The sequence below is a fragment of the Natator depressus genome, chromosome 20 (assembly GCF_965152275.1).
Source record: "Natator depressus isolate rNatDep1 chromosome 20, rNatDep2.hap1, whole genome shotgun sequence".
NCBI classification, from domain to species: domain Eukaryota; kingdom Metazoa; phylum Chordata; order Testudines; family Cheloniidae; genus Natator; species Natator depressus.
In genome coordinates, this window is record NC_134253.1 from 27,012,212 (window position 1) to 27,036,652 (window position 24,441).

The 24,441-nt window shown below is 53.5% G+C and overlaps 1 protein-coding gene across 1 annotated transcript; it reads left to right on the forward strand.

Moving 5' to 3' along the window:
• The first annotated feature begins 12,326 nt into the window (after positions 1–12,326).
• Positions 12,327–16,157, forward strand: LOC141975026 (microtubule-associated protein 1 light chain 3 gamma-like). The gene is made up of 3 exons (XM_074935174.1): positions 12,327–12,377; positions 13,019–13,125; positions 15,733–16,157. The coding sequence occupies exons 1-3, from the start codon at positions 12,330–12,332 to the stop codon at positions 15,926–15,928; spliced, it is 351 nt and encodes a 116-aa protein (XP_074791275.1). The 5' UTR covers positions 12,327–12,329; the 3' UTR covers positions 15,929–16,157.
• The last annotated feature ends 8,284 nt before the right edge of the window (positions 16,158–24,441 follow it).

The following is a 24,441-nucleotide window of genomic DNA, read 5'->3' on the forward strand; positions in this document are numbered from 1 at the left end:
AACTATGCCTGAAATTCACCCACAGCCTCTCATCTTTAACAGTTGAGATTAACAATAAATCTAGGGTTGTTTTTTTTTTCATTTCGGTGGCTCACGAAGTGAGCTATGAATAAAACTTTACCTCGTGCCAAAGAGGGTTTATTCATGAGTTTCAGCTGGAATTTGCTCCGTGAGGGCCCAGCAGGGCACACACAGCCCGGAATACAGATGAGACGCTCATTCCAAGTCTATCCCGGCATGGTGCTGGCAGAGCTGGGGATATAAATTATAACTCACTCCCCCGCACCAGGCCCGACTCTGGGGCCTGCATTTTTTATTTTAGTTTATTTGGATAACACCTGGGATGTTTGCTCTCCAAAGAAATTAACATTCCCGGAGCCTCTGGGGCTTCTCTCAGACAGTCCTGGTCCATGTGAGAATTTCTGGTTCCCGCAGGGGCTAGTCGGTAAATATACAACGGAGGGGACGGTGCATGAGATGTGGGCTATTTCCCAAGAGATTTCTCTGCCAGTCTCCCTGCAGCCCGGCAAGGAGCTCCCTGCAGTGCGCTGGACTCATAAAACGCGCCGAGTACGTTGGCAGAGAAAGAGACCTCCACTAGCTGTCCTGACACACCGTAGCGGCCTGGTACTACGCACCTGAGGTGGACTCCCACACAGATGTGGGTTGGATCTCAGCAAAGCATTCGGGGCCGTGCCTCCCACTGAAGCCAGCAGGACCCAAGTGCTGCTCTAGGGGCAGGAACGTTGTATCTAAGACATGGGAAGTAATTGTCCCACTCTGCTTGGCACTGGAGACCTGTGTCCACTTCTGGGCACTGTGCTCTAAGATAGACGGGGACAAATTGGAGAGTCAGAGGAGAGAAACAAAACTGATCCGCGGTTTAGAAAACCTGACCTCTGAAGAAATATTAAAAGCCTGGGTCATGTTTAGTCTAGAGAAGAGGAAGCTGAAAGGGGGACGCAACATCAGTCTTCAGAGGTGGACAAGATTGTCATAAACAGGATAGTGATCGATCGCTCTTCACATCCAGCAAGGCTAGGAGAAGACAAACTTGACTTAGTTGGCAGTGAGCGAGATTTAGGGTAGATACTAGGAGAAACATTCAAACTCTAAGGCTAACTAAGCACCGGAATTGGTTACCTAGGGGGTTGTGGTGCCCTGTCACTGGAGGTTTTTAGGAGCAGGCTGGACAAACACCTGTCAGGGATGATCCAGGTTTACTTGGTCCTGCCTCAGCAAGTGGGAAAGCCTAGATGACCTGGCCTCTCCAGGTCTCTTCCAGCCCGACATTGCTAGGGTTTCGTGTGCAGAAAGTTACGGGTGCGTCCATGTGTGTTGCTGACTGGGGACGTTACCATCCTCATGTGACGCGCAGAGTCTGCTGAGGGCTATTGCGCCAGCCAGAGGGACCACAGCTGATGGTGTTGCACCAGGCGTCATGTCCTGGAGCTTCCAGACCCAGCTCAGTCCTACAAATCCACGAATCTCTGGGACAGAGCTGTGGAAACAACAGGCCTGAGAACAGTTTGTCTGAGAGTCCATTTGATGCCGCCCTTAATTCTGTCCTGATCCAATGACAAAGTTTTCAGAGTCCCAGGAAGGGCTAACAGAGGTGGTTTCGGAGTAGCAGCCGTGTTAGTCTGGGTTTGTGATTGAGGCCCTGGGACTCAGGAGATGGGGGTGCAAGTCCCTGCTCTATCCCAGAGCCCTGTGTGAGCTCTCGGTGGCAGTTCAGCTGACGCCTCCCAGGAGAGAGGTGCAGCCTCGGAGCTGCAGGGAGAACTGCGGTGGGAGCAGTGCGGATAATCCCCCACTCCTTTTTTCCAATTTCCTCATCCTCAGTTCCTCTGCTGCCCCACCACGCTACCATTGATCTCTGCTAACCACGCCGCTTTGATGAGGAGCCATTTCCATCTGGGCATCGAGCGGTTTGTCACTTCCAATCAGCTGCTCTCAGCATCCTGTTCCAAAGGCGCCTCTCGGCTGGCTGACGCAGGGAAAGGCCGAGTGGGGGACCGGGCAAGCTCAGGCATCTATCCCGCCAGGTGGCTCCTGCGTCTCCTTTGCAATGAGCTGCATCGACAAAAGCACAGCCTCCTTGAAGAGCAGGCCCAGCCTGGGAGCCGTCACCACCCCGTCAATCACAGGCAGGGAAGCTGCTGGTAATAAAGCCGGCATCTCATCAACCCACCGTTCGATCCCTTTGGGGAGAAGGGAAGGAGCTGGGTTATAATATCTACATCCAGGGAATGCCGGCTGCCTGAGGAAAGCCTCTGGAGACCCGGCTGCCTGCTGGCTTCTAAAGCGCATGTGGGGGAGCCCCACAAACCCTGCCAAACCCCTCTGTCCAGAGCTCAGCACCCCTGCTGCCTTCGGAGAGTGTCGGCGGCTGCTGACTGAGGGCCCAGCTCTGCAGGCCGCAGCCCAGAAGTACGGGTAGCGATGCCAGACCCTGCCTTCCTTCCTTCTGCCTTGGTGCTGGCAGCGAGGCTGCCATCAGAGCGGGGCTCCCGGCCCGCAGCCGCCCCCTCCGGCTGCCCAGCTCTGAAGGCAGCGTCGCCGCCAGCAGCAGCGCAGAGGGAAGGGTAGCCGTACCGCAACCCCCTACAAGAACCTCACCTGCCATCGGGCACTGGCGGCAGACAGGACACTGGGCTTGATGGACCTTTGGTCTGACCCAGTCTGGCCACTCTTATGTTCTTGAGAACCCCCCCCCACACCCCCACAGCTCCTTTCTGGGTCAGGACCCCATCAATTACAACACCGTAAAACTTCAGATTTAAATGGCTGAAATCAAGAAATTTGCCATTTTAAAAATCCTACGACCATGAACTTGACCAAAATGGACTGTGAATCTGGCAGGGCCCGACTTCTAGACAAGCGCGAGCTGGCTGGGCCAGAGGCTGAGCATGCTCAGGATACCAGCCCGCAACCCACTCGGTGAAGCAGCAGCCTGGTCCATCACGGGCTCTCTTGTTAGCACAGCTCCGGGCTCTCCGCTGGGTCCAGCAGTAAGAGAAGCACATGGATCTTCCCCCTCCACATGCCGCGATCCCAGGCTAACCCCATTTCCCACAAGGACACAGGCAGAGCTGGGGACAGAAGCCAGCTGTCCAGACTCCTAGGCTAGGGCTGTGCTACCCCCCCTCCTTAGCACTCTCATTATTAGTGTCAGGATGGTAGTAGCAGGGGTCCTCAGCCAAGGATCGGGGCCCCAGCGAGCAGGCAGCTGTGCAGCCAAAGCAGCGACAAAGACACCCCTGCCCCGGAGAGATTCCCCTCTAGATGAGCTGGCCCTGGCGGGAAACTTGAGACTTCGCTACGTCAGCACGTCTGAAAATCACATCCAAGGCATCTCACATCAGGCTCCAGAGCTCAACAGAGGCTTTGAAATGGGGAGAAGGTCCAGCCTTTCGTAGGGCATGCTGGAGAAGTGACTCTGCTGAGTCATAAAGACCTTTACTGATGCTGCCTTACAAAGCCATCCTCCAATCAGGAAAAACAAGTTCTCTTCATCTTTAATTAATTACTTTGGGTTAATAAAATCATCACATTTCCATGCGGAGCTGGGATTCCTGGGTCCAGCCTGATATCTCAGCAATATTTGGAAATTAAACCAATAAATAATAAAAGTTGGCTTTTAATTAACTAATTTAAAATGGAGATAAAAATCCTTCAAAACTTTTTTTTGCGCTGAGGAAAGCAATTAGTTCCCACTTGGATATAGAATTAAGCCAGTGAACAGTAATCGATTCCCTTTATTAGCAAATTGAGAGGCCTTTTAATATTTATCAGCTTATGGTTCAGAGTTCAGCTGGAATTGAAATGACCCTTTCCCCTATGAAACCTCCTCTTTGAATCCCACTCAAAGTTTCAAGAATTAAATTTATTAGGGGGATAAATTTATAATAGCCTAACTTGCTACACAGATGGAATATATATTGCTAATGTAATTTTCCAAACCAGTGATGAGCACGTCTGAGGAATTTTTTATGGCAAAGTAATTCAGTCTAATACATTGCAGAACAGCAAAATATATTAAATATGTATATGAAACACATCAGAAAATAGGATGACAGATTGTCCTTTGCTCCAGTATATCCTGCGGCACTGGGGTAGAGGTGGCAGTAGGGGAATATTCCAATCCATCAAAGAGAAAGTTGCTTAGTTCAGACGCCTGCGAGCAGTGCGTCGCTGTGGTTCAGTCTGATGCATGCACATTCACACTCACACGCTGTCACCTAGTCAGAGGCCCCATTTCCTGCAAGGACGCTGTTCGCATGACCTCCAAGTACGATCACTAGCTGGGAGAAGCAGACAGGTCTGAGAGCTCGCTCTCTCCTTTCCAGGCCCATCAGAACAGTCTGTAGAGTCAAATCGCTCATTCCAGGCCCAGCTCTGTGCATGGCATCAGGCCAGCTGTGTGCCAAGTCAGTCTCCCTGGCATGAGACTTGGGAGACCTGCATCCTATTCCTGGCTCTGCCCTTGACCTGGTGTGTGACCTTGGGCAAGTCCCTACTATGCTCCCTGCTTGTCTATTTAGACTGTAAACTCCAGGGGCAAGGCTGTGTCCGTGCAGCATTGTCACAACGGGGTCCTGATCTCAGTCAGGGTCTGGGCAGCACCCGGCACGATGGGGGCCTGATCTCAGTCAGGGTCTGGGCAGCACCCGGCACGACGGGGCCCTGATCTCAGTCGGGGTCTGGGCGGCGCCTGGCACAACGGGGGCCCTGATCTCGGTCGGGGTCTGGACAGCGCCTGGCACAACAGGGGCCCTGATCTCCATCAGGGTCTGGGCAGCATCTGGCACAACGGGGGCCCTGATCTCGGTCGGGGTCTGGGCAGCACCCAGCACAACGGGGCCCTGATCTCAGCCGGGGTCTGGGCATCACCTGGCACAACCAGGACCCTGATCTCAGTCGGGGTCTGTGTATCACCCAGAACAATTGGGCCATGTCGCAGTTGAGGCCTCTAGTTACCTCTGTAATGCAAACAGCTCAGAATGTTAATAACAAAGTGACAGTAGGGATTGGGGGGGCGGGGGGGGGGGGGCAGACGGGGTTCAAATTTTTTTTTCTTTTACAAATCCCATTTCTGAGTTGATGTGCTGAGTAGTGTAAGAGGACGAGTGAAATGGCTCAGAAACAATGAGAACGAGCCTAAATTTTCAACAGCTCCCCATAGCAAATAGATGAGGAAGCCAAGGAAACCTCCCCTTCACTATCTGTTCCCAGGTGGCCCCCTACAACCGCTCCCCTGCACCCCAATGCCCCTCCCCCCTCAAAGATTGGATTCTTTCCCCTTCTTTTTCCTGATTTGCATTAACATTTGCCAAGGAGCCAGATTCTCTCTAGGGCTTAGAACAGGGGGGTGGGAGCCAGGACTCCTGGGTTCTGTTCAGGAGTGACTCCACTGAGGAAAATGGGGTTACACTGGTGCAAATCAGGAGTGATTCCACTTCAGTCAACAGGATTACTCTGGTCTAAAGCTGGCACAATTGGAAGCAGAATCCAGGCCTCTGTTTCTAATGTCCGTGAGTCGCCCGAGTTCGGGGATTGCCCATGGCTGGTTGAAAAGGCCCCAGCCCTGCCAGCCCCGCGTGCCTCAGGGGAGCAGGGAGAAGAGGGGCCCGGAGAGAGCCGCACAGACTGTGCAGGAGGGAGAGGGAGTTAATTTGCCTTTCTGGAAAGCATCCTTCAGCATGCAGAATGGGGCAGGGGAAACACCTCCCACCCGCACCATCTAGCAGCAACCCAGGGCCCTGCGCTCCAGTGCCCGTCGGCAGGGCCAAGTCCCGCAGATCTACCTTCTCCGTCCCATTCCTGCTTCTGTCTGCCACTCTCGCCCCTCACGACAGCAAACAGCCCCCAGCGGCAGCAGCTGCCCGGAAAAGCCCTCTCAACGCTCAACAGCTGCCCCCCAAAACTGCCTGTTACTCCAAAGAGTTCATTTAAATGAGGCGGAGGCTCTGGAGCGCCTAAATTACACAGGCTGCTGCTGTTTCCTCCCTGTTTTGAAGGGGGGGTAGGCGGGGGGGGGGTACTGTTCAAACCGCGCCCAAGTGGCTCCAGGAGAGAGAGAAAAAGAGACGAATGGGGATCTAATTTGCGTAATGGGGTCTAATTTGTTTTCAAAAGCCGCTTCTCTCCTGACTCGGGGAACTGGCATGGCGTGAAATATACCTGCGGCATGTGAATGAGGAGGCTCCCTCGGCAAGTTTATGGATCCTGCTCGACAAAGGCCTCTCTTTAAATCAAACCAGAGATAGCAGAAGAATTAAAGTGTCAAGATAATGCACGTTTATTGGTTTTTGCCAGTCAGCAGGAGCTGGAGCATTCTGGTGTGTGGGCCCAGCCCAGATCCCCGCGCCACCAGGACGGTGTCCTCCGGCCCCTGCCTTGGCAAAGGCAGGCATCAGTCCAGGGCTGTGAGCCCCAGCAGCCAGAATTATTCACCAAACCCACGGAAACATCAGCTTTGCTTCCTCTCCTACCAGAGGGGCAGCAGTCAGAGGATGCTCGCGTGCCCCATAATAATCTGCAACATACAAGAGAGAGCACCTCCCCCACCCTGCCTTGGCTACTAAGACATGCGGAGACCCGGGTCCCATTGTGCGGGGCGCTGCACAGATGCACAGCGGGAGACAGCCACTGCCCCAAAGGGCTCACAGACTAAACAAACAAGGGGCGGGGGGAGGCAGGGGACTGGCTCGGGCTGGGAGGCAGAGGTGAGACAAGACCCTACCTCCCTGCAAGCCCACTGCAGCCCCCTGTCCCTGCTCCCTTCCTCGTTTAGTTAGTGGGGAATCTCCTGGGTCACTCTTTACCTGAGCTGCTATTTAAGTCTGTGAGCTCTGTGGGCCAGGGGCCACCTTTGCAGACAGCACCTGGCACAACGGGACCCTGGCACCTGGCACAACTGGGAATTGGTCCTGCTTCGAGCAGGGGGTTGGACTAGATGACCTTCTGGGGTCCCTTCCAACCCTGATATTCTATGATTCTATGACCCCAGCCCCCAACAGGGGTCTCTAGGCGCTACCCAAATGTCCATAAGTAATAGCACTCACCCATTAACCTGCCATCTCACCGGGGAGGCAACGGTAACACCACTGGCCTCCGTTGCTAGCGACAAGCCTGCCGAGCGGAGCCAGGTGGCTGCGGCAGGTGCCCCCTGCTTGGAAGCTGGGCTGTGCAGGTGAGTGATTCGTTTGCCCAGGCTCAGTCACCAAGCTCCAAGGGTTCTTGTCCTGGAGAGACTTTTCTCTCATGCCCTGCCCACCCATCTCCCCTGTATGACTTCTTGCCTTCTCGTTGCATCGTGCCCAGAATTAGACACCCATCCTACCTCTGGGTCTGCACAGACCAATGGATTTCAGCAGGACTGGAAGACAGTCCGATAGCAGGGTCCCGGCCCTAGACGATAAGTGATTCGGAATCTGCATAGATCCGATTGCAGGATCAGGGCCTCAGATGGCCAGTGACGGAGGAATAGGGAGCTCGGGACTGACTCCCTGTCTGCTGCCATCACCTGCACCCCGTGAGCGCACAATGCTCCTGTTCTGAGCCGGGAGCGTCTCCAGCCGCTTGGCTCTGGTTTTAATGACACAAGCGGCCAGGTCCCACAATCAGGCCCTTGTCACTTCATTGCTGTGACGAAGCGGGATTGTTCTTAATGTTTCCTCTGAATATTGTGGGGGTGCCTCAGTTTCCCCTATGCAGTTCTTAAGTCTCTAGGTGGTGGGATAAGGGTGTATGAACGTTGCAGAGCCCTAGAGGGCAGGTGTGGGCAGGGGTCTGGACACAGAGAATGGCCGACACCCTGTTTCCTGGCCACTGATGGCCTGGGCCCTTCCCCCCTGCAAGGTGAGAGCTAAAGGGTTGGAGAACAAAGGAGTAAGGTGACCTCCTGGCCGGGGAAAGGGACAAAGCCCAGAGGAGAAGGCGCTGGAGGGAGTTTCAGTTTGGGGCTGGCTGGGGACATGGAGTGAAGGGCAGACGTGGTTGTCTGGCTCACTACCCCCCAAAATGGACCCAGCTGAGGGGTCCTGTTCTCTGCACCTGCAAGCTCTGTGTTAGACCATGTCCCTGTCGTCTAATAAACCTTCTGTTTTACTGGCTGGCTGAGAGTCCCGTCTGACTGTGGAGTTGGGGGGCAGGACCCTTTGGCCCCCCCAGGACCCTGCCTGGGTGGACTCGCTGTGGGAAGCGCATGGAGGGGCAGAGGAGGCTGAATGCTCCGAGGTCAGACCCAGGAAGGTGGAAGCCGGGTGAGCTGTGTGTCCTGCAGACAGGCTGCTCCCAGAGACGAGATTCCCCAGAGTCCTGCCTGGCTTCATGGGGAGCAGTTCCAGAGCATCGCCCGGGGACCCCGTGACAGCTGCTTTCCAGGAGGTGCCTCACAGACCTCTGGGCACTGCAGATATAACGTCTCATTACCCGTCTCTGCGTCCATCTCCCCAAGGCCAAGAAGGAGGGGGCTGCGTTGGCCAGAGCAAATTCCAGGCAGGTAAATGTGAAACCCCAGCAAGGAAGGGAAAGTCACCAAACTCCAGCTCCCTCTGCACACATGAACTCAATCAGTGATCTCACCCCACCTGCCAAGAGGCGACTCCCACGAAGAGTGATTGCCATGCGGCATGCTGGCTGTAATAACTGCCTCTAGCCATCAATTATTATCTAATCTGCCGTGCGGTTTCATTACCGGTGTCATTTGTGCTGCTCTCATGGGTTCCGCGTGGGGCAAAAGTCCTTCAAATTAAACGGGGAATGTAACAGCTTCAAAAGCAATAACTCTGGTGCACACGCAGATTAGATGGGGCGGGGGAGGTGTTAACGTGTTTGGGACAAAGGCAGCATTAGCGTTTCACGGCGTGGCCAGGAGCTCGGAACGGGGATTGGAAACACCACCACCCTCAGCACCAATGCTCTGCGGCACCCCTGAAACTTGCTTTCTGGAGGGTGGAAGCAAGAGTGAGGCCTGGGGGTGGGGGGTGTTAATCCAGCTTGCAGACCTGGGTTCTATTCCCATCTCTGCTACTAACCCCGGGGGTGACGTTGGCCAAGTCCCTCCCCTGCCCCTTTGCCTGTTTAGGCTGTAAAGTCTTTGGGGCAGGCACTGTCTCACAGGCTCTCTCATGCCTGAAGAGAAGGCAAGCTTGGATGAGAGCAGTCACACCGTGAAATAAAACCAGGGCTGCACTGTGTGGGTGTGTACACAGCTGATGAGCCGTAGCCTACAGCCCCCCAGGGGCCAGCCAGCCAACTCGCAGTAAAAGCACCACCGCACTCGAGTCCAGGGTGTTTGCGTGTGGACAGGACTCCAGTTAGGGCCAACGCTCAAATTAACTCTGCACTGAACCGGAGCCCTTGGGCTGTTTCCATGCAGTGCCCAGGCACTGGGGCTCCAGGCACCCCCACAATAACAACTTTGCACATCTCTCAGGACTGGGCATTAACCTGCAGCATGTCAGGTAGGGCCCCCGGAGGGCGTCTCTGGCCGGGGGCCCCCGGAGGGCATCTCTGGCAGGGGGCCTGCACTTTGTCCGTCCACACGCCTGCACAAAGCATAAAGTTCCCGGGGAGGGAGTCTCTGCTGGAGACTGAGTCAGATCCTCCTCTCCTCTGCTTTCTCTGGGGCTGACTTTTCACTTTGTATTTTCTATCAATTTTTTATCCTCTCTTTTAATGAATGTGTGTTGTCGGAGGGATGTCGTTGTCCGAACTCTCTCTCTCTCTCTTTTGATCGATTTGGGGACAAATTGTTTTATAAAATGCTTTAAATTATTGAACGCACGATCCCCGGGGGACCCTCACGTTCGCATTCTCTCTCTCTCTCAGTCAATAAGCGATATGGTCAGCATCACGCTGGACAGATGCCGACACACAGTGAAGTAACATTGGATGTTAGACGCGGTTAGTCCAACCCCTCCCTGAGCTCTCTGCTCTCCCAGCCCTGGGCTCCCGCTCAGCCCAGCTGGTGCCCCTCACTCACGACCCGCAGCCCCCTATTATCCCAACTCCGAGCTCCTCCCTCCCCCACAGCTCTGCTGGTGCCCCTCAAGCTCAGGACTGGAATTTTAGGGAGAGTATAGGTCCACGTTAATGGTGCAGGCTGTTGCCAGTCAGGGCAGAGCGGCGTGTGTGCTCACGTCAGCATAAACCCAGAGCTGCCGCATGGTTGGCAGGGTAAAGCCCTGGTGACGGAGAGGAGAATCGGGCCTGTAACGAATGCACCCACTTTGTACACATGCAGATGTCTGCACACGGTGCCCTGCAGGGTGGGCACAGCCCCGCAGCGCCTCACAGACAGTCACGGGTTGGGGACTCCTGCTCTGGCGGAGGTCCCCCGCTACAGCGTCTGTCACTGCTCCCCACTGCCCCTGTGAGACGTGACCCTTTGCTATCTACAGCCACTCCTTGCACGGCTCTGCTGGAACGTTGCTGGCCCCGGGGGGGTCTCTTTAATCACACAGCCAAAGCCCAATCAAAGCTCCCATCTTGTTTCTTATGGCAGAAAAGACAAACCACATTCACTGTTCACCCACCCCTCCGCCTCGGCCCTTTGTTCCCACCCGGCCCCGATGCGGCCTCCCTGCCTCTCGCTGCGTCGGGGCATTTCTCTGTGTCCCCGCTGCCCATGCGCCACTCAGAGGTGGCGAAAGCCGAGCCATGGGCCACGCGCTGGCATAGCCGGGCACCCGCGGCGCTGGTGGACGCATGTGTTGGTTTGATGGTGGCAATCGACAGCGTGCAGAGGCCGTGGAGGAGGGGACTTGTGAAATGCAAAGAATAAAAGACACAAACAATGGAGAAGGATGAGGCCAGTCACGCTCCAGCAAGAGGAGCTGGGTCTTTGAACACGGCAGCCCGCGCTCGAGCGGTGACGCTGGGGAATAACCTTGCTGGGCTGCTGTGACTCCATGGGGAGTCGGCGTGTGATGAGTGCCTGGCTGCCCACTACACTTCCAAGCACAATGGCCTCATTACCTTGAAAAGAATCAAGTTCCAGAGGTCTCAGGGGACAGGGCCTCACATGGGCTGGCCAGACCCTCCCAAAGCCGCTGCGGCTTTGGGTTTCATGCCAGTAGTAGCCAGCAGGCCTCCCGGTGCCAGGTGCTGCCCAGACACACAATGAGGGGCAGGCCCTGCTGCGAAGAGCCTGAACACGCACCAGAAGGACTGTTATCCCAGGGCATCTAGTGACTGGCCCAAGGTCGAACAAGGTGTCTGTGGCAGAGCCAGGAATTGACCTCACATTCGCTGCAGCAGGGGGCCTGAACCCCACAGCCACCCCTCCTGTGTCAGCGCTGAGCTGGGCTCTGTCTGGCAGCTGACATACACCTGGCTCTGAAGCCTCCCCGGGAATTGACCTTGAATTCAGCCACTGGCATCCCCATTCTGCGCCAGACCCTAAGCACTGACAAGCAGAGCCACTGTTTGGACTGGGGCAGCCTGGCTTTGCCCCAGTGCATCTCGCAGAGGGTCGCGCTTTGCTCTGTCTGGAGCGGGGGCGAGCACTGCTGCAGCTGGGCTGAGGCTTCCTGAAACCTGCCCTTGGATGCTTCCATCTGCAAGCTCCTCACGGTATTCTGTGGAGTGGCAGCCTGTGGGGCTGGGATGCTGGAGCAGGGGCAGCTTGGCTGAGAGGCCCAGCGATGCCCACAGCCAGAAGGCCAGCTGCAGAGCCCCAAAACCATCCCTGGCCTTCTCCATCTGGCCCCGGCTGGACAAGGGAAATGTGCATTGGTGTGACGACCCCGATGGAGCAGCTACCCCTAATGCAGACACGGCACAGGTGTACAGTGGGGCTTGCAGTGAGTGTCTCACCCTCGTCCTGCACTGGCATGGCACAGCCAGGGGCTGTGCTGGCCCATGGGCCGCCCCCACAACATGTCATAAAAAGCAAATGGCCCCCCCTGAGCTGGGTGGGGTCCTAAGCAATCGCTTAGTTTGCTTCTGCCTAGCGCCGGCTCCGGCACCCTGGATGGAGATGAACAGGACAGCCAGTGGCCTCAGGGCTGGCTCCACCCACACCTGAGCACATGGGCGGGGCAGGGCTATATCAGGGGCCCAGGTGGCCTCTACTCTCATGACCAGCTACGTGGATCTGCAGGGCGAGTCCTGAGGGCAGTGGGAACCGTCTTCCTCCCGAAGATGTGGCCCCGGCAAAGCAATAGCTACAGTCGCTCTTTCAAGCAGAGGAAGAGCCTGGGTAAATGCCTGGGGGGGGACTGGGGAGAAATGCAAAAGGGGGAGGAGAGCCGGGGTGGAGGCCTAGACATGACCCCTGTACATGTGTGTCTGTTTCTCTTGTTGCAGCCAGTAGGATGCGGGAAGCAGCTGAAATCCGGGCAAAGTACCCCACCAAGATCCCGGTAAAGTTCCTCTCACTCTGTCTGCCCTGTGGGAGTTAAACTTGTCTTGAGCTTCCCTAACAGAACTCAAGGCCCCCCAGCTATGCGTGGTTCTCCCCTCCTGCCCCACTCCCATTTCCTGCCACTAAACAAACATACCCTGGTATCTGCACACCAGGCACGGTAGCCTCAGGCCAGCACGGGAGACATGGGCAGGGAAATTGAGTGGATGAAGTGACTGACACCCAGTGAGACCTGCAGGTGAGCGAGCATGCAGGACAAATTCTGCACTGCGAAGGCAGCATGGCTGACTCCCATGAGTGCGTTGTGGGTTGTGCGATAGCTTTTTCCCTGCGCTCATGGGGAAGCTGTGTTTTGTTGGGGGAGCCTGAAAATGAGACCTGTAAAGGCTCAAACCATCTAGCAAACAAAAACCATGTCAACCTTACTTTATAAATACCTTGGCTGTCTGGGGCCTGATTTGGATGGTAGGGCTGGGTAATGGTGCAAATGAGACCCTCAGAAGAGGCATTTCTAATCTCAGCGTGGGCCCTGTGGGCTCTCTGCTTCTCCTGAGTCTAGTGCCTCTCTCCAGGACCGGGAAAGCTGGTCTGCAAACTCCCTAGGTCCTGCTCTGACCTGTCTCTTGTCTCTGGCTCCAGGTGGTGGTGGAACGTTACCAGAAGGAGAAGCAGCTGCCCTGGTTGGACAGGACCAAGTTTCTGGTTTCCCAGGACTCGTCCATGTCTCAGTTTGTGATCACCCTGCGGTAAGGAATGAGTGCCAAGGGGGAGAGGGGAGGAGTTGCTCTTTCATGTGATCCGGATCTGGGAAAGGGCAAGCCCCATCTCTTTTTCCCTCACACCCTTTTTTAAAATATAAAGGGCTTGTTCACATTGGAAAAGCTTCATCAATCTAACTAAATAGGTTTAAGTATAGTTACACCTTAAACCTGGCTTAATTTGGGAACCATGGTGACTTTAGGGTTGCCAACCCTCCAGGATTGGCCTGGAGTCTCCCAGAATCAGCATCGATCTCCTGGTGACTATTGAAAGCAATCCAGGAGATTTTAATAGGATATTTTAAGGAAATGACCTTGTCATGGGGGTGGGTTCTCCTGGAATCGCTTCAGTCGGAATTGGCAACCACAGGTGAGTGAGGCTTAAACTCTAAGTGCATTTGCATTAGGGGTTTCACAGGTGAAACCAGACAAGCTTTACAATTCCACCAGGGCAACTGGTGTCACAAAGACCAGGCACCTCTTCCCCTGACTGGGAGGGGCTGCTGCTGTAAAGAATCCCCTGCTGTTTGCTGGGATGGGAGGCGGAGAATGGCCTTATTGCTGAGGCCTGGCACACTTGCTACTTGGCTTGTCTGCTGTATTATTTGAATGATCTATTTGAAGTTGCAAACAGGCACAGGTGAATAGCTGATTAGAGGCAGGCAATTAGCAGTGATGCAAACAAGCTGTAGCTGGTGCCAACAGTGGTTAGTGATGTCTGAGAGAGGCTCAGAGTGCTAATTAGCAGCATTACACCTGATCAAAGAAACTCCCTCTAACTAGAGACCAGAAATGCGGAACTTGCAAGGCTTAATAAGACAGACAGTCCTCCTGGATCCCAGCCCTGCAGACTCATCTGAGATGATGAATGTAACTCTTTTCCCCAAGCTGGCTTATTACAGATGCCTCAGTGAGAAGGGATGGATAACTAGAACAACAAAAGGTGAGGGGGGCTCATGGAAAACAGCAGCCCATTCCCCCCACCCCAACACACACGGGCCGGGGCAGCAGCTCACTGTGCTGCTCCATGTGTGTTTGGGGCTGGCCTTTCCGCTTCGCCACTCAAAGCGGCACCGCCAAGGCTGTCGGAGGCAGACTGTGTCCCTGGCCCGCGCCCAGTACAACATGGCTGTGTCGTGCGGTGAGGCTGCCTGGTTCTCGCTGCTGCTTTAAATGCTGTGGCAAACCTCCCGCACACAAGCAGCACCCTGGCTTTGACTGCCCAGTTGCTCTGTGCAGGGTGACCAACGTTCTTCTGGTGTTTCCCCTAAAACCATCTGCCCTGTAGTGTCCACCAGCCCCCTGGCTCAACTCTTAAAGGAGCCACTAAGTTTGTGACTTCCCTGAAGAGACCGTACCCAGCCATTCATTAACTTAGCTGGGGTTAACAAACACGCTGCTCTCATCACAGCACTGAATTGGTTTATAGCAAAAGTAAAACAAGTCCCTTAAACAAAAAGACAGGGGATTAAGTGAGGTTAAGTATAAGGAATAAAAACCAAGTGGCGAGTGCTTGGTTCCTTTGGTCCGCTCCAGTGAAGGAGGCCAAATGGCCTTTCCTCTCTTCCCAAAGGTCACTGACCCTGCTTCAAGAGACAGGAAGCCCTCCTGGGGTCCCAGCTTGCTGTTCCCACCAAGGAACTGACACCACACTAATTTCTGCAGTTTCCACCCCCATGATGCTTCTCTGAGGCCCATCTGCCCATTCGCTAGGTTGATGCTTTTGTTTACCTGGGATATAAACATACCTTCCTTGTCGCTGCCTGGTGACCCGGCAGGTCCAACAAGCAAATACACATTCCATTGCCAAGGCAGACTGGGCTGAGGCATGTCTTGCCAGAAAGACTCTGAGAGCAATTCTAGCACCTATTTATAACTTTTTATACACCCCCTGTATGTATGCTGGTTCCGAAAGTCATTGGGTGGGGTGTTACCTGCTAGTATGTGATGCTGTGCCTAACAGGCTGGCATCCGGTCCGACACACCTTCTGGGAAGAGCTGCGGATGCAGACTAGTGAACCACCACTGGGCCTGTGTGTCACGTACCTTGTTAACCACAAACGCTCCAGTAGGATTAACCACCACAAACAGCATGCATGCAAGCCAACCCTACAATCACAGCACAGAATGTGTGCAAGGGAGTGGTGAATACCTCTTTGAAGCATGCTCCATGCTCTGTGAGGACTCTGAGAACACGTGGCAGAAGGGCAGAGCAGGGGTTATGGGGGCTAGCCTGGAACTTGGGAGAGCTGGGGGGTCAACTACCTGCTCTTCCACAGACTTAGTCTCTCAGGACCTCAGCTCCCTGTCTCATGGAGATGATTCTTCTCCCTCACATGCATTCAATGTTGAGGCTTGGTGACTGTGGGGAGAGCCAGAGACCTCGCATAGTGATTGAGAGTCTTTAACTGCTGTATCCACCTGTTCCATCTTGTACTCAGATGCCAAGGTCTCTCTGGCAGGGTCCATCCTGTCTGTACAGCAACTGGTGCCAATCACTGACATCGATACCGCCAGATGCTGCAATTCACGCTCCTGGGAGCCGCTGTGAGTCTCCTTATCTAATGGTCTCTGAAAATCTCCTTAAACCCCCAGAACTCGCATGTCCCTGACGGCGACCCAGGCCTTCTACCTGCTAGCAAACAACAAAGCTCTGCCCAGCATGAGCATGACCATGGGGGAGGTGTACCGTGACCACAAGGATGGGGACGGCTTTCTCTACATAACCTATGCTTCCCAGGAGATGTTCGGCGGCGGCTGCTCAGGTGGCCCTGCGGTGACTCAGTCTTGAACCTGCCTGTTGCCAGCTGGTCTCTGTCGTTGGTTTATCTTGTGATGCAAACAACTGCAGGGGCTGAAAACCTTTCTTAACCTGAATTTTTAATTAAACTGCTGTGTGGGGATAGAGGAGGAAAGCATGAAAGTCCAGGAGCTACTAGCAGGATTGCTCTCCTGCAACAGCGCTGGGCACTTGAGTCTCTCTGAACAGATGCCTGTTAGAAGAATAACTTGTGACTAAAGTGATGAGATGTTTTTAATGCCAGAACCACATCCTATTGAATCTTACTCTGATCCGCTGCAAGGTTATTCTCTTAACAGGCTTATTCCTCTCCCTTTTTAATGAATTTCACTGCTGGACTTTGTTCTGGTTAGCGGCACTGGAAACTTAGTTTGGTTTTTTAGCAAGTCTGCTCCTGTAACAGGGATTGGTGTACCAGGGTTCCACAGCTGGGATTTTTAAGCTTCACCTCAATTATCTGTAACTTCTCCTGTTTTTTAAGTTTGAGTCCTTGGAATAAAGCAATCAAAATGTGATTTACTCTGATCATTTAATGGGGCTCTTCCCAAAGATTGGGGGCGGGGGGCAGGGCTGGGTTGATAACCTAGTAGCCCATTATGGCCCTACTATGCTAGGGGCTGTAATGTGCCTAATCAAACTGCAGTCTGGGCTAAGTGTGCTTGTTTCCCCTCCCACCCTTTGCCTGGTGACTCCAAAGAGGGGAAGGGACTTGCCCAAGGTCGCACACAGGTCAGGGACAGAGCTGGGCATAGAGCCCTGGGGTCTACCAGCTGGACTGTGCTACCTACCCACTATGTAACTGTCACCTCTGTGTGCGGCATGTAGTAGGTTCTCTGACAGTGGGCACAAAACCTTACCAGCTTAGAGCAGCATCCAATGCCCACTCTGCACTAGCCTCTGACTGCAGGAGGGCAGGACAATGGCAGTGCCCTCTAGGCTGCATGAGAGGAGACACAGCTGGTGCCCATCTTTGCAGAGGAAGGGGGAGTTAGTGCCTAGTCTAAAAAGGTGAAACAGCGTTGAGGGGAGGCAGGGAGCTGGAGTATTTCCCTGCTCCTCTACTGGAAGAGGAGCTAAGGCAGAAGATGACGCGTGTCCTGCCCCTGCCAGGCTACACGGAGTGCATGTAACAAAACTTGCAGCACAGACTGGCTACACTAAATTTTAGGGTTGTGCTGAGTCGGATATAAATGTTTCCTGAGCTGACCGTGGTACCATGACATGTCTCTTAACTATCTAATTTTTCCATTGGATAAATATTCCATGTCCTTCAGTGTTAAAAACATTCATAAATATTACTCTAGCAAATTACCTGGTAGCGTAAGCTGTTAAAGCAGGCACAGGGAGGGTCTGGCTCCAGTGTGAAATGCAGGGGAAAGTTAAATGGGGCTTTCCTGCTCAAGGAGAGAAGTCACTGGCCTGTGAGGTGGACTGTTGCTCAGTACAGTCACTGAGCTAGTGGCAGGAGGGAAAAATAGCCACGCAGAAGGAGGTATCGCAGCAGATTTGTGTCCCCTGGGCAGCGTGTAGCTGCAGTGTGGAAGAACCCCTATTGCTACCCTGAGCCTCCAAACAGGCTCCCTGGCGTTAGGGCTCCTCACTCGAGCAGGCAAAAGCATAGCAAGACCGGGAGCTGAAGCCCAAAACTCAAGGTGGGAATAAGGCACTGGCTTGGAACAGTAAGGACTAGGGCGGCTTCCCCAGAGACAATGGGGGTCCTCGCCCACTTGCAGTCTTTACATGGAAAGGGGATCTCTCTTCGTGTCCAGCCGCAAGTGCCTGGGCTCCACGCAGAAGTCAAGGTGTGGGATTCTCTGACCTGCACTCATGCAGGAGGTCAGACCATCGCACAGGTGCTGCTGGTCTTTATAAAATCCTACCGTCACAGGAGCTGCAGAAACAACAGTCCAGATGTCTCAGTCATGGCAGCTTTAGAAATAGGAGAGGGAGGTGCCGGAGACAGGAAGAGATCAATTGTATTTTCTAGTTCCATTCTGCTTTCAAGGCTAGAGAATATTCTGCCAGTGACTGGTGCGGGAGGGTCCCAAAGCACCTGGCACCTCTGGGTCTAGTCCCAGTTTGCAGAAGTGTTCTGTGCAGAGTAGGTCCTCTCTGCTTCTAATAAGAGAGAGAATTGCACAGCCTGGTCCAAATTCCCTTAGCCCACAGCGCCCCGCACATGGCTAGAGCTACTGCAGGGCAAAATGGTTCAGCCAAAGCTCTTTTTTGCCACAAAATGCAGATTCAGGTCGACCAAGACATTTTGCAGATTTGTGTTGCATTTGCTGAATTGTCTTGGTTTAAAAAAAAAAAAAAATTCCATGTTTCATTTTGACGTTTTCTAAGGAAACATTGGGATTTTTTTATCTCAAATGACTAATTGTCATCCTGACAATGACTAATTTTAATTCAATTTTATTTTAAAAAGAGTTTAAAAAATTCAAAAACAAAACAAACCCCATTGCCCTCGCCCCCAAACGATTGCCAACGTTTCGGCTGGGTGAGTGACCCAGAACATTCGTTAGTTGCTCAGCTCTAGTTATTGCTGAATGCGGGGACTCCCTTGCAGCTTGGCTGGTAAATCACCATGCAGGTCCTGAGCCCATTCAGTAAACTGGGGGCGGATTCTAATTCTAGATCATGCAGGATTTAATTTCTCGGGGGCAGGGGGGTGTTGTATGAGAAACATTTGCAGCGGAGCCTGGGAGCCCCATTAGCTGTGCTCTCTGGGGCGTGGCCACGGATTATGCCTCTTTATGGTGGTCAGATATTTCCACTGCACCCCCAGGACTCCCTTCACCTGGGCTCTGTCGCCCCGAGCCTTTTCGGTCTGTCAGCCTGGCGATGCTCTGTGATGGCTGGTGCCTCCCTGGCAGGTGCCCAGAGACAGCACTTGCTCAGGCACCTCCTCATGCTGGGTTTTCATAAACATACGTTTAACCCACAGGCCACTGACCCCCTTACCTCTGAAGCCTCCCTGAATAAGGAAGAGGCTGGCATGAATGGGTATGTATGTACCTATAGCTGCCAGCCACATCTTGCTTCCTCTCGCTCCTGTGATGCAGGGAAGTTTTGTTACCCACGTTTTACTGATGAGGGAATTGCACTGTCTGTATCACACATGACATAAACCCCTTCTGTTCTGGGTCTGTGCCACGCCTAGCACAATGGGGCCCTGACCCATGACATGAGTGGCCAGCTGAGATCAGGGCCCTACTGTACTAGGGGCTACCCAGACACAGTCCCTGCCCCGCAGACCCTCCAGGCTGGGCAGCCTAATCGCCTTTTATGATGAGATTACTGGTTCTGTGGATGAAGGGAAAGCAGTGGATGTATTGTTTCTTGACTTTAGCAAAGCTTTTGACACGGTCTCCCACAGTATTCTTGTCAGCAAGTTAAGGAAGTATGGGCTGGATGAATGCACCATAAGGTGGGTAGAAAGCTGGCTAGATTGTCGGGCTCAACGGGTAGTGATCAATGGCTCCATGTCTAGTTGGCAGCCGGTGTCAAGTGGAGTGCCCCAGGGGTCGGTCCTGGGGCCGGTTTTGTTCAATATCTTCATAAATGATCTGGAGGATGGTGTGGATTGCACTCTCAGCAAATTTGCGGATGATACTAAACTGGGAGGAGTGGTAGATACGCTGGAGGGGAGGGATAGGATACAGAAGGACCTAGACAAATTGGAGGATTGGGCCAAAAGAAATCTGATGAGGTTCAATAAGGATAAGTGCAGGGTCCTGCACTTAGGATGGAAGAATCCAATGCACCGCTACAGACTAGGGACCGAATGGCTAGGCAGCAGTTCTGCGGAAAAGGACCTAGGGGTGACAGTGGACGAGAAGCTGGATATGAGTCAACAGTGTGCCCTTGTTGCCAAGAAGGCCAATGGCATTTTGGGATGTATAAGTAGGGGCATAGCGAGCAGATCGAGGGACGTGATCGTTCCCCTCTATTCGACACTGGTGAGGCCTCATCTGGAGTACTGTGTCCAGTTTTGGGCCCCACACTACAAGAAGGATGTGGATAAATTGGAGAGAGTCCAGCGAAGGGCAACAAAAATGATTAGGGGTCTAGAGCACATGACTTATGAAGAGAGGCTGAGGGAGCTGGGATTGTTTAGTCTGCGGAAGAGAAGAATGAGGGGGGATTTGATAGCTGCTTTCAACTACCTGAAAGGGGGTTCCAAAGAGGATGGCTCTAGACTGTTCTCAATGGTAGCAGATGACAGAACGAGGAGTAATGGTCTCAAGTTGCAATGGGGGAGGTTTAGATTGGATATTAGGAAAAACTTTTTCACTAAGAGGGTGGTGAAACACTGGAATGCGTTACCTAGGGAGGTGGTAGAATCTCCTTCCTTAGAGGTTTTTAAGGTCAGGCTTGACAAAGCCCTGGCTGGGATGATTTAACTGGGAATTGGTCCTGCTTCGAGCAGGGGGTTGGACTAGATGACCTTCTGGGGTCCCTTCCAACCCTGATATTCTATGATTCTATGATTCTATGAAATGAGATGCCCAAGGTCACTGGCAGAGCCGGGAACAGAGCCCAGCTTTTCTTTTTGATTCCCAGGCCAGGGTCCTTCCCCCTGGATCACCACATGAACTGATCCCAGGGAGACAAGGGCTCCAGCTCTGCACGTCAAACCCCTCCATCTACACAGCACGTACAGGGTCCAGGTCTAAGTGACTCGCGTGGCGTCACTCAGGGTATCTGCAGCAGAATCAGGAACTGAACCCTGCTTTCCTGCAGCTTAGCTGAGTGCCACAAGGCCGGCAGGCTGCTCCTTTCTGGGCTTCCTGGGTACATACAATTACTCAAGGCCTTTGCTTCACCCACTGGCCCACCCCTGTGTGCCTTTGCACTACTCTCTCCATTCAAAAACAAACCAGACCATTCTCACACACTGTGATTTATTCTTCCCAGGGTGAACCTGGGAAGCGTTCTGCGGGCGCCTGGCCATGAATGAAAGCGCCGAGCACTGCAGGCGGCGGGGAAATTGCAATCCATCAATCTCCTCCCTCTCCCCACTCATACAGCTGAGGAGGGGGAGGATAAATGGAGCTGGCATTTACTAGATGAAAGCATATTCTTCATGAGCCATTCACAGGCCCAGCAAAACACATTTACCATAAAGCTTCTATGTCTCAAGGAAGCTGTCAAAAGCGAGGAGGAGTCCAGCTTCTGCTTTCTCCTTAAGTGCTGCTCACCTGCGGCTCCCAGCCTTCCCTTTGTGCATCCTACACCCATCCACGGAAGAAGGATGCGGTTCCTTCCGGAGCCTGCAAGAAGTCTCAATCAGAGGCTGAATAATGCTGGTTGGCTGCCTCAAGAAGTGGCTATTCATCCATTCCAAGCGAGTTGGATCCTCAATGAATTTGCCGTGGGAAATCATCTCTGAGACAACGGGGGCTGGTGGGGGTGCGTGTTCAAGTCAGCCCCTCATCTCAAATTTGCCTTTATGAATTTCCAGAGTGGTTAATTTGTTCTCCACACGTTTCAAATCCTTCCTCCAGCACCTGCTGCTCATGCTTGTCTCTTTCCATCCCTCCCCACTCCTTGCTATTTGCAATTCACTTGTGCCTGTACATCAAGAAGTCCAAAGGAAAAAGAACCCATTGAGATGCTCCCCCATCATGCTTCAGGCTGATTTCTGTCTACTGAAAAGTGCATCTTCCCTGCAGAGTTAGCTGAAGTTATCTGCACTCGAGCAACTTGTATCGAGTTAGTGCGTGCGGCCACCCTGCAAAATAACACACAAGTAGCTGCAATGCCCTGCATCCCTGCGGGCGTTAGACTCACTCCGGAGAGGTGCTGAGAGTTCTGGGGACACACACACACACACACACACACACCCCTCCCTCCCTCCCCCCCTCACGGTTCTTAGTGCTGCAGCAAAGCCGAGCCACTCCATGATTCTTTTCACGGTGGATTGTGGGGGAACCTATCTGTCCTTGCTGGGCATATGGGTGGACATTAAAGCAGACCAGGTCTGGCTTGAGGCTCCCCAGATTTCTGTCCACAGCTGTCATTCAGCCAGTGGGAAGGCATCAAACCCAGTGTTCAAATTACACGGGCAGTTTGAAAGGGCCGGGTCCCCTTACTACTTTTAGAGGCTACCTTACTTCTGTCGTATTCACAGTGCCGGGGGAGCGAGGGGGATAAGGGTTTTCCTTTTTCTTAAATACTTATCTGCTTTCATTAAGCACCCCCCCCACACACACACATACACACACTTTCCCCCCATCATTCAAGCACTGAGCAAACAAAGCTAAGACCTCCACCTGCCCACTGCAGGGCTCTTTCCTCCTTCTTCTGCAGTATCTGGTGCTGGCCACTCCTACAGACAGCCTGCTGGGCTGGATGGGCCCCGGGCGGCTCTGCTCCAGTCTGGCCGTGCCGTGTTCCCTCCTCCCTCAGGACTGAGTGGCAACACTCTGCTGCTGCTGCAATTCAGTACGACATGAGAGGGCAAAAGACCAAGAGCCCTGCAGACCCTGTCACGCTGTTCCCCAGAGGCCCCGCAAAGGCAGAGGCTGAGAGAGAATGCAGTGCTGTGTCTTTCTCCCTGTTCTCCTCAGGCTCCTTCATTCAGCTAGCCGGGAAAAGACACTGGCCTGACAATGGCAGACAACAGCATGGCAAGATCCAGGGGCTGGGAGCAGGAAGTTAGAAAAACTCCAGTTAGAAGGTTTCAGAGTAACAGCCGTGTTAGTCTGTATTCGCAAAAAGAAAAGGAGTACTTGTGGCACCTTAGAGACTAACCAATTTATTTGAGCATAAGCTTTCGTGAGCTACAGCTCACTTCATCGGATGCATACTGTGAAACTGCAGAAGACATTATATACACAGAGACCATGAAACAATACCTCCTCCCACCCCACTCTCCTGCTGGTAATAGCTTATCTAAAGTGATCACTCTCCTTACAATGTGTATGATAATCAAGGTGGGCCATTTCCAGCACAAATCCAGGTTTTCTCACCCCCCTCTCCCCCTTTTCCAAAAACCACACACACAAACTCACTCTCCTGCTGGTAATAGCTTATCCAAAGTGACCACTCTCCCTACAATGTGTATGATAATCAAGGTGGGCCATCCTGGCTTCTTGACTGCTAAGCTACTATCCTACCTCCTGGACCATACTGGCTGTGGCTGGACTTGTCTTTGCTTCCCCAGTCCCCACCTCTCCACATCACAGCAACAGCCGCATTTGCATCCTCGCCAAAAGGGGAGGCGTGGGGGCCCCCTAAAAGCGACACAGGTGCCCCAGTGTGCCCGATGCAGCATTACGACATCAAGGTGAGCTCCTTCTGCTTGTGTGATTGCTCTGCCCAGGCTTTGGCCCTGGCTAATCACAGAGAGGGCACGGGACTCCCTCTCTACTTGAAAAACACCCAGAGCATTTTGGGGGCTCTGCAATCTAAGGAACATGTGGTTGTAATCAGTACGAATCGAGGTTACTCCCCAGCAGGGATCCCACAAGGGAGGGCTCCTGTCTGGTGCTCTGGCTCAGAGCTAGAGACTTCGGCAGGGTGTTGCCTGGAAGCTGAACTGTTACCGGAGGCCAAGGCTGAGTTGCCAGCCAGCCACACCTGCAGACCTGTGTCGTGCCAGGCTTTCCCAGCGCAGCCTGGCAGGGACGGATGCTGCAGAGCGTGGTAAGACATTCCAGCTCCCTGGGTCAGGGCAGGATCTGCCAGCCACCCACTGAACACCAAAGAGCTGTAAATGCAGGCGGTCACCTACTGGAAGCTTCACACAGCCAGGAGCTACGGAGCACAATTCCCCATCACCCTGCAGTCATTTGCACCCACAGAAAGTGCAGGAAACACCTACCCGCTTTGCACTGGTGTAAATGGCTGCAGGTTGGAAGAGCAGAGGGAATCAGGTCTCTTGAGCTGCAGGTTCAGAGATGGCCTTGGCTTGCAAAGCATCTTGGTGCCGGTGCCCTAGGGTCCCTTTTCTGTCCGAGCGGGTGCTGCCTTTTCTAAATGTTGCCGGGAGGCTGCAGAGTTGCCTGAGAAGCAGGAAGTGCTGGAGTCACCAGCCTTAGGTAAGCCACCATGCAGGGTCATTTAGTGCCTGGTTCGCATGTTGTAGCCACAGGAATGTTGCGTCTAGGCTCAGAAACTCACCTGGACTGGCTCTGTGGCAGCCCAGGGCAGCTCCCCAGCACACTGCCCGGCGGACAGCACATGGCAAGGCACCATCGTCCACCATCAGCTCGCTCCACTCCGCACTCCCATACCCCTGCCCCCCGCTCTCCATAATCGCCTCTGTCCATATTTGCTGCGCTCAGCCAGGAAGTGGAGTAGCGTCTGTATCCTCTTATCCTCAAACCACCAATTTACACAAGGTGCTGGCAGGTCAGTCCTTCCTGGGAACATGTCCAGGGACTTGTGTTGGCTGGATTTCATTTCCTTGTTGCAAAGTACACTACTCTCCCCAGGGAGCACCTGAGGCCATCAGTACCAGACACTTCCTGTCATAATTCCAAAAGATTGTCAGT

Excerpts from the sequence above, each read along its gene's own strand:
- LOC141975026 (XM_074935174.1), top strand. The coding sequence starts at position 12,330 with ATGCGGGAAGCAGCTGAAATCCGGGCAAAGTACCCCACCAAGATCCCG. Across the intron at positions 12,378-13,018 it reads AGTACCCCACCAAGATCCCG|GTGGTGGTGGAACGTTACCA; the intron begins GTAAAGTTCCTC and ends CTCTGGCTCCAG. Across the intron at positions 13,126-15,732 it reads CAGTTTGTGATCACCCTGCG|AACTCGCATGTCCCTGACGG; the intron begins GTAAGGAATGAG and ends TTAAACCCCCAG.